The 11,362-nt window shown below is 35.8% G+C and overlaps 1 protein-coding gene across 4 annotated transcripts; it reads left to right on the forward strand.

Annotated features, from left to right (window-relative positions):
* The first annotated feature begins 2,712 nt into the window (after positions 1-2,712).
* On the forward strand, positions 2,713-7,221 carry LOC145789387 (spermine synthase-like). Of its 4 annotated transcripts, none has more exons than XM_082867951.1 (8): positions 2,713-2,806; positions 3,072-3,125; positions 4,404-4,538; positions 4,620-4,789; positions 5,594-5,670; positions 5,792-5,921; positions 6,542-6,613; positions 7,095-7,221. In XM_082867951.1, the coding sequence occupies exons 4-8, from the start codon at positions 4,633-4,635 to the stop codon at positions 7,184-7,186; spliced, it is 528 nt and encodes a 175-aa protein (XP_082724077.1). In that variant the 5' UTR covers positions 2,713-2,806; positions 3,072-3,125; positions 4,404-4,538; positions 4,620-4,632; the 3' UTR covers positions 7,187-7,221. The 4 variants fall into 4 exon arrangements, 3 of the variants coding, with proteins under 3 accessions (XP_082724077.1, XP_082724079.1, XP_082724078.1); XM_082867953.1 differs by lacking the exon at positions 2,713-2,806 and adding an exon at positions 4,956-5,000 and having other exon boundaries at positions 2,901-3,125; XR_014328763.1 differs by lacking the exon at positions 2,713-2,806 and adding an exon at positions 6,867-6,953 and having other exon boundaries at positions 2,912-3,125; positions 7,095-7,213.
* Positions 7,222-11,362: the final 4,141 nt, after the last annotated feature.

Genomic DNA, 11,362 nt, shown 5'->3' on the forward strand with positions numbered 1-11,362 from the left:
TGAGTTCAAGATCATGGTTATGTGAATTCAAAAATAAAATGAAGCTACGAATAAGATTTGAGTCGAATGTAATGAAATTGAAGTTTGTATATACATGCATGTAATCATTCACCATGATTATGTACATTTGAGCTTTGAAGCATGTTAAACATGTAGAATTGGTGGTTATTTTAGGCATGCATCCATGAATTATAGAATTATGGAACTTGGTTGCATGACCTTTGAAGTTATAGAGCTCAAATCTATGTCTTGATGATGATAAAAAAGAGTTAAGTTTGAATTCATGCTTGCATGGAAAATTAGAGTGATGATTTGCCAAATTCATGAAGTTTTATGTATAAGAACATGTAATTCTTTAAGTATTAATGGTCAAATTCATGTTTTTGAAGTTTTGGGTAAGTCATGCATGATTTTGTCCTTTGGAAATGAGTTTTGAGCTTCAAATAGAATTCTGGAGATTCCAGAATCTGACCTGTCCGCTCGAGCGTCAGAAGTCTCGCTCGAGCGTGAAAATTCAGCTCCTAGAAGTTTTGCAGGGATTTGTATAGTGGCTTGAGCAGCAAACCTTGCACTTGAGCGAGCTGTGTTTTGCAAGGCTCCTGGCTTGAGCATTAGAAGTCTCATTGAGTGTAAAATTCATATAACTAGTACTTTTACAAAGTTTGTAGACTGCTTGAGTGACTAAAGCTGTGCTCGAGTGAAGAGCCCTGTCCCAGAAAATTTTGAAAAGTTGTTTATGTTCCATTTTCCGTTCTCTTTCATTTCTAAGTACTCTTAGGCATGTATTGAGCATTATAAATGAACTAAAGGGATAAGAAAGAGGCCTAAGAGAAATAAATAAGTTAAGAATGGATTGAATTGTTTGTGACCCAATGTGTTATGAAATGTGTAGGGTCAAGCATGAGGGCAAACCCATCGACGAAACACTGTGAGTAATATCTTAGTAAAGATATTTTCAAGTATGTTACTTTCCAACTGCTACGCTTCATGGATTTATTAGATTGATATATTTTAATTGGGCCTAAGGCCATTTGTCATACTTGGGCCTGAGGCCGTTTGATATATTTGATAAGGATATAAATGGGCCTAAGGCCATTTGAATACAAATGCATTGGGCCTAAGGCCGTTTGAATATAAACATGATTATGATCGCGAATATGAAATGCACATAAATCTGAATATGAAATTAATGGGCCCAAGGCTTTTTGATATGATTGGGCCTAAGGTTGTTTGATGTGTTTGGGCATTAGGCCGTTTGATATATTTGATAAGAGTATGAATAGGCCTAAGGCCGTTTGATATGTTTGACAAGGATATTATCTATTAGAGAATTTCATTCATATAAGCTCTTTACTTTGATATTATTCACTGGGCTTTTGCTCACTCTTATTTATATGTATGTAGGTGAGCAAAGAGATGTCGAAACCCAGCCTCAGTGAAGGATGTGAAAGAAATCCAAGTTTTTGTGAAGTTAGCCTGAACATCTCAAGTGCGAGACTTTGTTTTTGTTCTTTTGTTTTACCCCTTTTGCTATCTTGGGGATTACGTGGAATCATTTATGTATATAAACTTTTGTTTAGCTGACTGCATGTCTGAAAGTTCCTGGATGTACAAGATATTAATTTTCGTTTCATGTGGTGTGAGTTATTATGGAATATATGTGAAATGTTTTGATATGCCATACAAGCACAACTCATTAGGCAAAATGTTTAAGTCTGCTTTCGTTTTGGCCCCCTTTACTATTATTATATATGTTGATTTTGTCTGAGGTCGTAGGTAGTTTTACGATTGCTGGCCGGTTTTAACCTTAACCTACATGGGTGAGTTCGGGTCATGACTGAGTGGTATCAAAGCACGATTTAATAACTCACTCACTTGTCCAAATGAGCAATAAGCATTTAGAAAAGATCTAGGATGCATTCATGTGATAAGTGTGAACTTGAATTAAATGTTTTGAAATGAATGACTATGTACTATATGCATTGTGATTTACTTGCGTTGTGATTTACTTGAATATGTATGCTCTTTTGTATATGCATACTTGTGTCCATTTTTGTATAAAGAATAATGCAAGTTTAATCAGATAATGGTGAGAACAAGAGCTGATGAATTAGAGGAGTCCTCCACTGCCAGAATGGATATAATGGAAAGATTAAAATAGGAAATGGCAGAAACGTTGAGGCAACAACAATAGTGGCAATAGCTGCACTGTCCACCTTCACCTCTGGTACAGCTTGTACAAGACTTGCAAAATGATGACCAAACAATAGCCCTCACCAAGAGTTTAAGAAAATGAAACCACCACAGTTTCATGGAGGATTGGATCCATTAAAGGCTGAAGCATGGGTCCTTGGAATAGAGAAATTGTTTGAGGTGTTTCCATGTCTAGAAACACAAAAAGTATTGCTAGCCACCTTTACATTGAAAGATGAAGCGAGAAGGGGGTGGATGTTGATGCATAAGAATCATAAAGATATTGGTTGGGCACAATTTTTGGAAATTTTCTACGACAAATACTTCCTACAATGTGTCCGTAACAAAAAAGTGTCAGAGTTCATGGAACTTAAGCAAAACAGTATGACAGTAGCCGAGTATGAGGCCAAGTTTACTGAGTTGGCACTACTAGAAAAATCACCTTTTGCTACCATATAATTTGCGACCACCTGATTATCAGTCGCAAATAATCAATTTATCCTTTATTTTCTTTTATTTTTTTTTCTTTTCCTTATATTTGCCTAGCCCTTCACAAACATTGATCATTCTCTCTCGTATGTGGTCTCACTGTCTCTCTCTCGGTCTCACATTGGTATGAATCTCTCAATCTCGTTCTCTCACTCTCTCTCTTCTTTCGATCTCACTCTCTCTCTCTCTGTCCCTCTGTCTCGTTCTCTCTCTCTCTCTCTCTCTCTCTCTCAATGTTCTTCTCAATCTTGTGCTCTCTTTGTTTCTTTTATATATATATATATATTCTAAAAACACAATTAACTTTTCTCGATTCTTTCGAACTCGATCATTGAAGGTATGCTCTTTCTCTCTCTCAAGTTTCTTTCTCTGTTTCTTCTTGTTTTCAGGTTTGAATCTACACCTAGGGTTTCGATCGAGTTCAAGGTACTCTCTTTTAGAAGGTACTCTCTCTGTTTCTATCTTCCTTCGTTTCTTCTTATTTTGTGATTTGAATCTGCTCCTAGGGTTTGGATCGACGGATGACCCTTGCAATATTCAAATTTGATGATTTATATCATTCCTTGAATGCAATTCAATTTTATTTCTTCATTTCATTTTTTTTTTCCTAAGCCTGAAAATTCAGCATGTTTTTGTTTTGTCTGACATATTTCTCCATTTTGCCTCTGTTTATCTGCTTAGAAATTGTCAAAAAAGAGAACTGAAGAAATTGAGTTTTATTCTTTAGCTCTGTTTTTAGTCCCTTTGAATGAAAATTAAGATGACAGTTTTATGCTATACATTTTTCTTATAATATTTATAGTTTTTGCCTATGTCTTGTTGTTGAGAAAATGCCGGAAAAGAAATTCTATTTCATGCTTTACGTTTGTTTTAGTTCTTGAGAATGAAAATCAGCTAAGGTTAGAGCAAATTTTGAGTTTTATGCCCCAGGTTGGTCTGATCATATGTTTTGATTTTGCCTATGTTTGGTTGCTTAGCAAATGCTGAAAATGGGAAGAAAAGGAAATCGAATCTTATGCTGTAGACTTGTTTTAGTTAGAAATTTCTACTTAATAGAGCCAAAATTAATTAAATCATGGACATCCTTGGGTCTTCAGTGTTTTTGTATTGTTGAATAGAACTGATAGAAAGGCTGTTGGGGCAAGTTTTGATACATCTAGATAATATTCAGAGCACTCCTTGTCAATTTTGTGTTTGTTATTTATTCCTAAATTGTTAATATAATCCAACAGTTCAAAGAAGGCTTTTTTCTTGTCAATTTGAACATCCTTTTCCAACCAGCAAGTTATGCTGTGGAATAATGGGAGCATCCATTCTACTAATGGAACTAAAATGGTTCATGGCACCATAAAATGTTGTTCACAATAGTAGCCATCTGCCAATTTTTTAACTATTCCTATTTAGTTAGGGATGTGAATCTAGCATCACAGCAAAGCAGTCATGCAAGTTTTTGGCTTTTCTAAAAAAAAAAATTGATTTTATGAGATGCCCCAGGACTCAGGGTTCCTCAACTGCATGTATGTTTCAAGTCATGAATGAATTAAGGGATGTTGAACTTCACAACTTTATCTGGTTTCTTTTTTTTCAATTTGTCATGCCTAGTTGTCTTTGATCTTTTGGCAATATTCATGCTATTGCATCACTGTCTATATGTTCCCTGCTTTGCTATAATTATTTGTCCCTGTATGAAATTTCATGTCTCTGCTATACTTTCATTGCAGGTAGCATTGGATGGCGGGTTGGATATCCCTCACAGTGATAAGAGATTTTCTGGTTTCTTGAACGAATCTAAGCACCTGGATGCTGAGGTTCACCGCAAGTATATTTATGGCGGGCATGTCGCTGCATATATGAAGGTAAGGGTTAAGATGTGAATTTATGCCTCTTGTAACACTTATTTTTCAGCCATGAACTTGATTTTATTGGTTGTTACTTAGATTTTGATGGAAGATGAACCAGACAAGTATCAGTCTCATTTTGTTGAGTATATCAAGAGAGGAATTGAGCCTGATGGCATTGAGGAGCTGTACAAGAAAGTTCATGCTGCCATCCACGCAGATCCCATTCAAAAGAAGTCTGAGAAGGAGCCACCTAAGCAGCACAAGAGGTAAGCACCAAAAATAACTTGAAATTATGTTATCATATATATATATATATATATATTTTCAAGGGAAGTCTGGTTTAACTCAACTTCTAAGTTTGGATCTTTAACTCAACTTCTAAGTTGCAAGAGACTTAGTGGTCATTTGGTTGCATGTTTTTTTGTTTTGTAGAGAACAGGAAACATATTATTGTTTTTCCCAAGAGAATTTAAAGTGGTAATGAGCTTTTGTTTAAATGTTCGTTGGTGTGATTGCACTTGTTTTGGAAACCATTGAATACACTGCTTGTGTTACATTTTGGAGCCTTGTCTATAAAATAGTTTTCAAAAAAACTGAAAGCAAAAGCAAAAGCTAGATTAATAAAACTGATGAATTTAGAGAGAGAGAGAGAGAGAGAGAAGTTAACAAGGAAATTATATAATTGGCAGTGGACTATCTAATGGCACTACTAGAAAACTGACCTTTTGCTACTATATAATTTGCGACCATCTGATTAGCTTTGGAACATATTAGAGGCCAGAAAACTTATAATTCATTCATCAATATATCCTTGAGGGCAAAGAGTCATGCTGGAATGTACTTTTTTATTAGATGTAATGTAAGGCATGCTTGCAATATGATAAATTGTAATTGAAATTTTGATTGTTCATAATTACCTATGCTTATATTAAAGGGCTTGAGTGGAGTGTTCTGGTGTTCCTTCTAAATGAAGAAAAAAAAAATTAAAATTGTCCCTTTTTATTGTTAGTGTTTTTCCGGATTTATTATTCGATGGCCATGGTTAAGTCAGTTTGAGTTTTCACTTGTAGGAGAAGCACACTCAATGAAAGTAGAGAAGATTTTGTGCAAGGATAAATCAGAGTACCAAGAAATCCTGGTTTTTGAGGTTCAGCATTTTCATCTCCTAGTAGTAGATTGTCTTTGTAGTGATGACTTGCTTTCTGTTTTTCTGCCATTTATTGTCTTATTTATGAATTTCCTGCTGATACTGGTTCTTTTATTTGCAGTCCTCAACATATGGGAAAGTTCTTGTGCTTGATGTCATTGTTCAGTTGACTGAGAAAGATGAATGTGTCTATCAGGAGATGATAACTTATCTTCCCCTTTGTTCAATTCAATCCCCCAAAAACCAAAACTGTAATTTTCATAAATCATGGGTTCCATAGTTCATGATGAGTTTACTGTTTCTATTTTTATTCAAATTTAATTTCAAATGACATATAGCTATACTTAGATTATTGAAATTATAATGCAATTAAGTGTGAGGAACCTTTTGAATCCATAGCAGCTTCTTTTTTTCTTTTCTTTTATTCTAGTTGAACTTTAATAGGCATATGTACTTAGAGATACATTTGAAGTTAAATGTCCAACTACACATGATTGTTATGGTGAAAAAAATATACTCTCTTTGATTATCAATCTACCAAGAGGTTTGAGGAGTACTGTGGAAGTGTGACGAGACTTCTTCCTTAGGGATTGTTGTCGAGGAACAGGGTCTATAGGTGCCCATATTCCCCACTGTTTGGCTTTGAGGATCCTCGTATGCAACTGCATATTGCTGATGGTATGTGAAAAAGATGTTCTAATTATTTTTTACATGCAGTTTAGTGAATATGTGCATCTGAAATCTTATTATCCATTTTATATGGATCCATTAATCTAGGTTATTAATAATTTTACGTAATTAACGCCCCTAATTGTATAGCTGATTATATAGCTAGACTTTCTTGTTGATCTTCTTTTCATTTTTGTGGCAGCTGTTGAATTTTTACGGAATGTACCTAAAGGAAAGTATGATGCAATTATTGTTGATTCATCAGACCCTGCAGGTATGTTTGTAATTCAAACTTTCTACCTGTTTTCCGTTTTCCTATTTATTTGCCTGTGTTACAGTGCTTTTCAGAATGTTATTTAACAAATGCTTCATGATCTCAAACTATGCGAAAAAAAAAAAAAAAATGATTGACAGTTGTCTTAGTTTTTCTTTTATATTTCTAGTCCTTGAAATTTAGGACCATATTTATTCACAATATGGAAGGTTATCTGAGTTTTCTCTTGATTTTTCTGCTATTTGGAATATAGGCACATGATTATGCATATGGGTAGATGTTATAATTTCGAACGCCATGATTAAGTGATCCCATAGTTAAGCCTGTAGTTGCTTTCAAGGTAATTGAAACTCTTGTTGCAAATCACTGATCTGCCATAGAGAGAGGTCACTGGCATAGTTTTATTTTGATTATTTCAAGCTAAACTAACACATTGGAGTGCATTAAATTTTCAAGTCAAGTTTGATTTATGTTTTTGCAGATTTTGTTGAGGGAATAGTTGATATGATCGAGCGGTTGATGTTGGGAGCCAAATATTATGTTGCGCTTTTTTTTTTTTTTTTTTTTTTTTGAAGACTTGAATTTTTTAGTACAGTGTATTTAAGGATGGTGAATGGATATTATAAATTTAATTAATTTGTTAATTTTATTATTTTCATTTCCAAAAAATTGTTTGGTGGTTGTAATTGATTTTTTTGTTGTAGCAAGTCCATAAATGATTTTTTTTTAATAAATAATTATTTGCGACAGTGAAACTATGGTCGCTAAAAGTGCTTTTAATTTTTAAAATTTTTTTGCGACGGCAAAATGGCTGTCGCAAAAAGTAGTTTGGGCGGTCGCAAATTATTTGCGACCGTTGTTTTGCCGTCGCAAAAAGTATTTGCCACCCCCACATTTGCGTCCCTCATGTGCGGTCGCATAGGCCATCGCAAAAAGTTTTTTGCGACTGTATTTTTATTATTTGCGACGGCATGTGACGGTCGCAAAAAGTGTTTTTTTTAGTAGTGTGGCTAGATTTGCACCACACATGGTCAATACCGACTATAAGAAAGTGAGAAAATTTGAAGATGGCCTTTGCGATGATATTTTGGAGAAAGTAATTGTACTAAAGCTCGAAACCTACATTGATGTACTGGATCGAGCTATAATATCAAAAGCTAACATAGCCAAGCAGAGTAAACCATCAACTGATTGGAAAAGTAAAAGGTAAGGCTTCTTTTCAAAGAAAAGACTTGCAAAGAAACAGAATACGAGCTCCTCGAGTACTTCAAATTCTTCCAGGGATATGTCTCCAATGTGCAGCCAATTTGTTAAAAGACATTGTGGGGTTTGTTATCGTGTTTCAGGGGCCTGCTTTAAATGTGGTAAAACAGGGCATATGGCCAGGGATTGTAATCAAAATAGTGGGAAGTTAGCTACTAGCTCAACTGGATCAATCCCAAAATCGGGAAACACTACGGGGCCTACTACTACTAGAGACACCGTGAGACAAGAGAGAGTCTTTGCATTCGTTCCGGGCGATACACGGAACGTAGAAGTCGTCGTCTCAGGTATTATCGCTATATGTAATCGGGGTGTTCTTGTGTTAATTAACTCCAGATCAACACACTTCTTTGTAACTTATGCATTTGCATCTAGATTGAGTAGACCTCTAGAATCATTGCCATATTTGTTATGTGTATTTGCTCCATCTGAGGAATCTGTGTTGTGTACATCTGTGTGTCAATTTTATGATATGCGAATTGGGAGTGCTATCTTATATGTAGATTTGTTACCTTTGGACTTTGGACATTTTGATGTAATTCTGTGTATGGACTGGTTATCAAAATACTGTGCCACCATTGATTGTGTAACGAAACAAGTTGTATTTAGACCACCAGGGCAGGAAGAAATTGCGTTTGTGGGTAATGGGGTAGTACCTCCATATTATTTGATATCTGCAATGAAAGCATGTAAATTGATCAGGAAAGGGTGCCAAGGTTACTTGTGTAGTGTATTGTCTATGAATGTTGAATTGAACAGTATCCCTATTGTTAGAGAGTTTTCAGATGTATTCCTTGATGAATTACCAGGTGAATTGGTTGACAGGGAGATAGAGTTTACCATTAATGTTATGCTAGGCACTCCGTCTATCTCAAAAACCCCCTACAGAATGTCTACTGCTAAAATGAAAGAACTGAAAGAACAATTGCAAGACTTACTTGGCAAAGGGTTTCTTCGACCAAGTACTTCACCATGGGATGCACCGGTATTATTTATGAAAAAGAAAGATGGAACCTTGCGCCTGTGTATTGACTATCGTGAACTGAACAAGGTAACGATAAAGAATAAATACCTTTTACCTCGTATTGATGACTTGTTTGTTCAGTTGCAGGGATCACAAGTATTTTCAAAAATTGATTTGAGATCTAGATACCACCAGTTGAAGGTAAAGCATAAGATGTTGAGAAAACTGCATTTCGGACAAGGTATGGTCAGCCATTTGGAGTGACTAATGCCCCTACAGCATTTATGGATTTGATGAACCGAATTTTCAAGACTTACCTTGATAATTTCGTTGTGGTTTTTATTGAAGATATTTTGATATATTCAAAAAGTAGACTTGAACATGAACACCATTTGAGAACTGTCTTGCAAACACTTAGAGAAAATAAATTATTTGCTAAACTAAAGAAGTGTGAATTTTGGCTGGATGAAGTTGTTTTCCTAGGGCATGTTATCAACAAGGAGGGGATTTCAGTAGACCCGTAGAAGATAGAGGCAATTGTGAACTGGCCTACGCCAACAAACGTAATAGAAGTCCAGAGTTTCATAGGTTTGGCTGGGTACTACAGACGGTTTGTGAAAGATTTTTTGAAAATATCAATGCCACTTACTCAATTCATACGCAAAGGACAACCGTTTGAATAGACTGATGAAAAGAAGTTTGCTTTTTAGGAATTGAAGACAAGGCTAGCTACTGCTCCAGTTTTGACATTGCCTTCAAGTACGGAAAACTTTGTGATATATAGTGATGCTTCGTATAAAGGTTTGGGCTGTGTATTAATGCAAAACGGAAGGGTGATTGCCTGTGCCTCCCGACAGTTGAGACTGCATGAAAAGAATTACCCAACACATGATTTGGAGTTGGTGGCAGTTGTGTTTGCCTTGAAAATTTGGCGGCATTACCTATATGGGGCAAAATGTGAAGTCTATACAGATCACAAAAGCCTAAAGTATTTCTTTACTTAAAAAGAACTGAATATGCGACAGAGAAGATGACTTGAGTTGATAAAAGATTATGACCTTCAGATTCAATATCACCTAGGAAAAGCCAATACAGTTGCCGATGCATTAAGCCAAAAATCAACGGGTAACTTAGCTTGTCTACTCACTGAATAGAGAGAAATCTTGCAAGATTTGGAGAAAACTGAGATTGAAGTCGTGCTACATGAACAAGAAGGGTTGATAGCTGCCATTTCAGTTGAGCCATCGATAGTTAATGAAGTCAAGTAAAGGCAAGGAGAGGATGAATTCCTCAAGAAAATAATTGATGAGTTTGAAGCAAATCTAAAATCAAAATTCAACATTGATAATGAAGAAACTGTGATGCCTTTAATCGAATTGAAATTTCTTTGCAATTTCTACCATAGTTCTAATTAGGCAACTGCCAAACAATGCTGAAAAACCATGAACCACAAATGTTATTCTACTCTTCAGAAAGGATCTGTAAAAAAAAATTGATCATTTTATTTAATCAAAAACATCATCATACCAAAAGGTTAAGGAAGAAACTACAATGCCTCACAATTTCTTTGCAATTCCTGTCATAGTTCTAATTAGGCAACCACCAAACAATGCTGAAAACCATGAACCACAAACGTTATTCTACTCTTCACAGAAGCTGTGGAGTTTCTAGTTAACAAAACCCTAAAATAACATGTTTGAATCAACATACCAAAACACAACATACCAAACTGAACCAAAATTTCCTGTTGAAAAAAAAAATGTCGAAGATTGGAAACACAAAAAACATTTCAATAACAGAGAAGAGAAATCGAATCTTGCGAGTGATGATGATGAGCAGCGACGAAAGCAGAAATCGACTACCCTAAGGCAGCAACAAAAACATTTCAATAACAGAGGAGAGAAAAATACAACATAGAGAGGAAGGAGGATCGAAATTACCTTACGAAGGGAACAATCAAGGGTGGGAGAGAGGGAACCTTACGAGTGGTGATGATGAGCAGTGGCAAATTGACTTCAACAAAGACAACAACGACGAACAACAGAGCCAAATACAAAACCCAGCAACAACAACATTTCAAAAAAACAAAATACAACAGAGAGAGGGATGAGAACCGAAATTACCTTGCGAAAGGAACAACCAAGAGTGGGAGAGAGGGAAGAAGACAGGAATAGAGGTGGTTGGTAGTGACGATGGCGGTGGCCGTGATGGTACCGGTCGAGAAAGAGGGAGTGAGAGATAAAGAGGGAATAGGGAGGTAGGTGGTTTTGGTGGTTCTGTTCAAGAAGAAGAATAGAGAGAGAGAGAGAGAGAGAGAGAGAGAGAGAGAGAGAGAGAGAGGAGACGTGAGAACAAGGAGGGAGAGAGAGAGATAAAGAATGGGGAGGAGACGTGGGTAGGCGGAAGGATGAGGGAGAGAAATGTTTGGGTGGGAAAAAAATTGATCTCAACCGTTAGATATTGATTAGAAATCATCTCAGCCATTCAAATGAAATGTATCTCTGATATATTTTGGCATATTT

Source organism: Camellia sinensis, chromosome 5 (genome assembly GCF_055761805.1).
Source record: "Camellia sinensis isolate YWXY chromosome 5, ASM5576180v1, whole genome shotgun sequence".
Taxonomy (NCBI): domain Eukaryota; kingdom Viridiplantae; phylum Streptophyta; class Magnoliopsida; order Ericales; family Theaceae; genus Camellia; species Camellia sinensis.